Source organism: Pecten maximus, unplaced genomic scaffold, assembly GCF_902652985.1.
Source record: "Pecten maximus unplaced genomic scaffold, xPecMax1.1, whole genome shotgun sequence".
Lineage (NCBI taxonomy): Eukaryota > Metazoa > Mollusca > Bivalvia > Pectinida > Pectinidae > Pecten > Pecten maximus.
Window position 1 is genome coordinate 1,882 of NW_022981821.1, and position 5,066 is coordinate 6,947.

At 33.1% G+C, this 5,066-nt stretch overlaps 1 protein-coding gene across 1 annotated transcript; it reads left to right on the top strand.

Moving 5' to 3' along the window:
• Nucleotides 1–911: 911 nt before the first annotated feature.
• On the top strand, nt 912–2,987 carry LOC117320240 (the record flags this gene model as incomplete). Its single annotated transcript, XM_033874888.1, has 4 exons — nt 912–1,016; nt 1,707–1,796; nt 2,070–2,180; nt 2,739–2,987. Coding segments are annotated over 4 exons (555 nt in total), but the record flags the coding sequence as incomplete, so codon positions are not given.
• Between the last annotated feature and the right edge of the window lie 2,079 nt (nt 2,988–5,066).

Sequence of the window (5,066 nt, forward strand, 5' to 3'; positions counted from 1 at the left end):
AGGCCTATAAAATATAAGTTTGTTTTAAACACATAATGCAAATTTTGAACTACTTAAGTATAAAAGATGGTTTAAAGTATGAATGTTAATGACATGTACCTAACTTAGTAGAAGTTGTTTTGAAAAAATTTAAAATGTTTGACTTTTTAAGTAAAAGTAAAGGTTTGATTGAAATAAGAAATGTTTAACTACTTTTAGAAGTAGGTTTGCAATTTAATGTTTAACTACTTTTAGAAGTAGGTTTGCAACTTTTAAGATGGTTAAAACCATTATGTACATCGGAACAGTCTAAACCATTACATTCATCAGGACTGTGAAAACCATTATGTCCGGTTGGTTTGACACACTTAAGTGGAAATGTTTAGTCATGTTGATATCAGTTTAATTTGTATTCTTGCTTTATTTCAAATATCTCCTTTTACATCTGACTAACGCCTCCTACAGTACTTTCAGTACTTTGATTGAATTCTACAAAGCAGTGTTACCCTTATCTGTACTGTTTTAAAATGGTGGCCTGTCATGTGTAACGCTCAATATGCATGCATAAAACCTATTAGAACCACAACTTGTAAGTGACCTATTGTATTATTCTGATTGACACACTCTCTCCCGACTTCTTTTATGGACACAAAATGTTAGAGGTATAACCACTAGTGACAGGAAATACTATCTTGCTGAAATAACAAAAATCTTGTGGCCTTCCATATATAGACGCATGTTAAATCACCACCCACTATTCCTCAAGCCTATTTGCCCTAGTAATAGATGGATGTCATATAAAAAACTTGAGGTTTATCACTGTGTTTCTATAAAAAGTGAGTGAAATGAAAAGAGGTTTATCACTGTGTTGCTATAAAAAGTGAGTGAAATGAAAAAATGAACACTTTGTGATGATTTTCTATTTTGAACAGGATACAGAAGAGAAAGTGATTAACGACTACAAAATGTTCATAGGCTACAATGTTCATGGATGCCCTCTCCTGGAAGATCTTGCATTTGGCTTTAAGGATTGGAAGGTGCGTGTTATGAATTTTCTTCTAGTTGATGGTTTGTTATAGTTAATACATTTCTTCATGATCTGTGGGAAATAAAATTTTCATTTCCATTGTCATCTCCCATCATATTTTCCTGTAAAATTTCATCTATGTAAACATAGCTCCTGAACCTGTCGGCTTCTTTTAAAAATCTGTAAAATTCATAATAGAATAGTCTCAAGCTAACAAAAGCAGTCTTTCTGTGGTTCATGCTACACTAAGATCTGATATAGCATATATGGTCCTAGTAATTCAATTTGATATTTATTGAAGGAGTGAGTCTAAGAATTGAATTCAGAGGTAATACAAAGTAGAGCATTTGGAAAATTTCACTTATTTTATCAAAGGACTTATTAAAATTGTTCATTTTGATGGCCTTGTCATTGTTTCTAGTCCAATGCAAAGTTCTCTCCTATATTGATGTGAAATGCAGAAATATATCCTTTGTTTTCTATTTCGTTTTTCATGTGTGGCATAGCCAATGCCACACATTTTGCTGTTTTAAGAAATTCTTACTCAAAAAATTTAGTGGACATATATGACTCAGAAGATTGTGATACTGACCAACTTAGGTAGAGGGATATATGTTTACAATATATTGTGAATTTTACATTGAAGTTAATAAATTTACACTCTTATACATTTATTGTATGTTTTAATCTTATTTTGTAGATTCGAAAGGAAGAAGAGTTTCGTTTAGTACGAGAGAATTGTGATGCCTGTCAGAATAGCATGACAACATTCTTAAATCGACTGTTGGGAGTAAGTGCCAAGGTTACACAATCGAAGTTTTGGGGGTGTTCATGCCATCATAAGACCCCTTGCATGCTGCCATCCTGTTAACACCACTGATTAGTATTGATAAGTTGATGAAACATGTTTTGTAATATTTGCAATATGAACTTTACATTTACCTTGGACAGTTTAATTTGTTTTGATTAAAGTCGTGCTTCTAATTCATTAATTGATAATCTTTTTCATTCATAATATAATATATGAAGAAGTTGATTCCTATTTGATGTTCTTTTTCTGTAGCTGATGTCACTTGAAAAGCCAACAGAGGATGCTAACTCCGTGGTGGATTTGGATAACCTTCTGAGATCCTATAGCCAGGCTTTACAACAGGAGCTTGTAATCACTGACCTCGTAAGATTTTTTAAAAACTTTTCTAACAACTTAAGGTCAAGTTCAGTTGGTCAAATTGATTGGAATGCATTCAGTTATCATATGTTTCAGTAATTTGCTGCCTGAAAGTGCTACAAATTCTGAAAAAATTATTGTCTTTGCTTATATTCAAACTTCACTCCTATGGCCTTTATTTAAGACCATGGGGAATGATTTGTAATGAAACCTAATAGTTTTTCTGATGAACTAAAAGGATGTATTTGTAATATTTTTTTAGACATTTCAAAATTCCTTAACACAGATTATATAACTGACCAAGACGCTGAAGAGTAATTATTATCATAACTAAATGACGTTCAGAATATTTAGCCATTAGCATGCCTAATTAGAAATTTACATGCACAAAGAAGTGCTTTCAAGACTTTGATATCTGATTTCAAGGTTGCAGTGTGAAATGTCATAAAAGATATATAAGGACTTTGTTGAAAAATTATCCCATTAGATTACCAGAACAAAGGATTATGAACTGACTGTATTTGAATAAATTGTGTAGACCCACTTAACATTTTTCTTGTGTAGGAACATAGCTCAGATGCCAACATGGTTGCCACAATCTTAGCTGCCATATTAAAAGAATTAAGAGGGGAAATGAAGACACTAGAAAATTTGAAAGGAGTCGCTTCTGACTTCACAAATTTGAAGTCTTCCATTGAACCATGGCTGGAGGCTAGGCCAAACTTAGGAAGCATCACAGAAAGGAGGAAGGCAATCCGCAGCCTTAAATCAAAACTTCGACACAAGGAGGCTGACAGACAAGACCTGGAGGAGGTAAGAAGTTATTGGCACACAAATGTTTTGATATAGATGTATAAAGCTAAGTGCTTGAAAATTAACACAGATTGTTTTTTTTAGCCCACCATCAATTCTTGTTATCGCTATTTCTCAGAAAGTACTGAAGGGATCATTCTCAAATTTCATATGTAGGTGCCCCTTGGTTCCTAGTTATGCATATTGAATTTTGAGACCAATTGGAAAACAACATAGCCAACAGGCAGCCATCTTGGATTTTGAAAATTGAAGTTTGTGGTCGCTATTTTTCAGAAAGTATGGAAGAGATCTTTCTTAAATTTCATATGTAGGTTCCCCTTGGTCTGTAGTTATGCATATTGCATTTTGGGACTGATCAGAAAACAACAAGGCTGACAGGCAGTCATCTTGGATTTTGACAATTGAAGTTTGTTATTACTATTTCTCAAAAAGTAATGGAAGAATTTTTTTTATGAAATTTGATATGTATTTTCCATAAGGGGACTGATTGGAAAACAACATGGCCGATAGGCAGCCATCATCGATTTTGATAATTGAAGTTTGTGATCGCTATTTCTCAGAAAGTATAGAAGGGATCTTTCTTAAATTGCATATGTAGGTTCCCCTTTTTCTGAAGTTCGGCATATTGCATTTTGGGCCCAATCAGAAAACAACATGGCCGACAGGCGGCCATCTTGGGATTTTGACTATTGTTGGTTGCTCCTGCTATATTGTACTATATTAAATGTTTTGAAGAAGAAGGAAAAAGAAGAGAAAAGATTAGTCATTCATTTGACTGATATAGATCATTCAATGGTGGGTGCCAAGATCCCTTGGGGATCTCTTGTCTTAATGAAGGGAAGTATGTTAACAATCAGTCAGCAAGTACGTGGAGAGTGTTATTTAATTTTTGATAATGATCATACAGTCAAAATAGCGGCTATCAACACTTCTCGTGAAGCGCTCCCTATTCTTTGCTTGATATTTAGAAGGAAGCTTTGTTTACTATCTGTTACAGATCCATCAAAATTTCATAATTATTTGGAGCCTGGTCAGACTATTGGATCAAATCTTATGTTGAAATTCAGCTGGATCTAGAATGTGTATGTCATGGATCAGTGATAGTATGATTAGAAATGAATGCTTATTTTGCAAACTTTACAATGCTAACACATCTGTTAGTCGTTGTGGGAAATGAAACGGTATTCATTCACGATGTTAGTTTGACTGTTCTCTCCCATGACAGACAACAAGACATTAATTTAAGTTTATGATTAAGGTTTACTGAAGTAGTATGTTACAGAATTTATGGAAACGTCAAAAGTACTTATTTCAGGCATACAGTGTATAATTATAGAACTGGACACACATTTGATTTCAAAGTATGCATGCTTTAATCAACTTGAACACTATCTATTAATTGAATTGCAATACAATATAATTCATTCCTTTGAGATATTTAACTGTTTCAATGCAGTTGAAATGATAAAAAAGGAAAAGAAAAAAACATCCGAAGTTCAGAAAAAATGCCTGTATTTTAATGATAAAGATAAAAATAAAAAAAAAAAATTTAAACCAAAGAATTTTGGAAAAATAACAATTTTTTTTTTGCTTTGTGACGAAAATGAACTAGTTATTTAGGTAATTTTTAATAGCTTGAAGGGGAAATATTAAGGCAAGGAGGAAAACAATGCTTATGGAGAAATTTACCTACAAACAGGTGAGGAAATGGGGCTTGATAGACCTCTGCCTTATGTGAAGGTGAGGCATTGATTGTCCTACAACAATTGCTTGAAATCACTACTATTATAGTCCAGAACACCTAAATGGATTTGATCTGGACCATTATTGGGCAAAGGAGATCTAGTGTTGTATAATGAAGATATGGCTCCCCTAGGGCCAGATAGGTGGGGACCAATAAGGGAAATTTAAACCCGATTAAACTTTTTTAAAATTTTCCTTTTTTCCTTTTTATTGTTTTACGATTTTTCCAAGATTTTCTTTTCCATTAGTGTTGTTTTTGGGGAAAAACCACTTGTTTTGGAGGAAGGCAGCTTAAAAGTTTGAATATTTTTTCTCCTAAATTTCTTTTTTTATGAT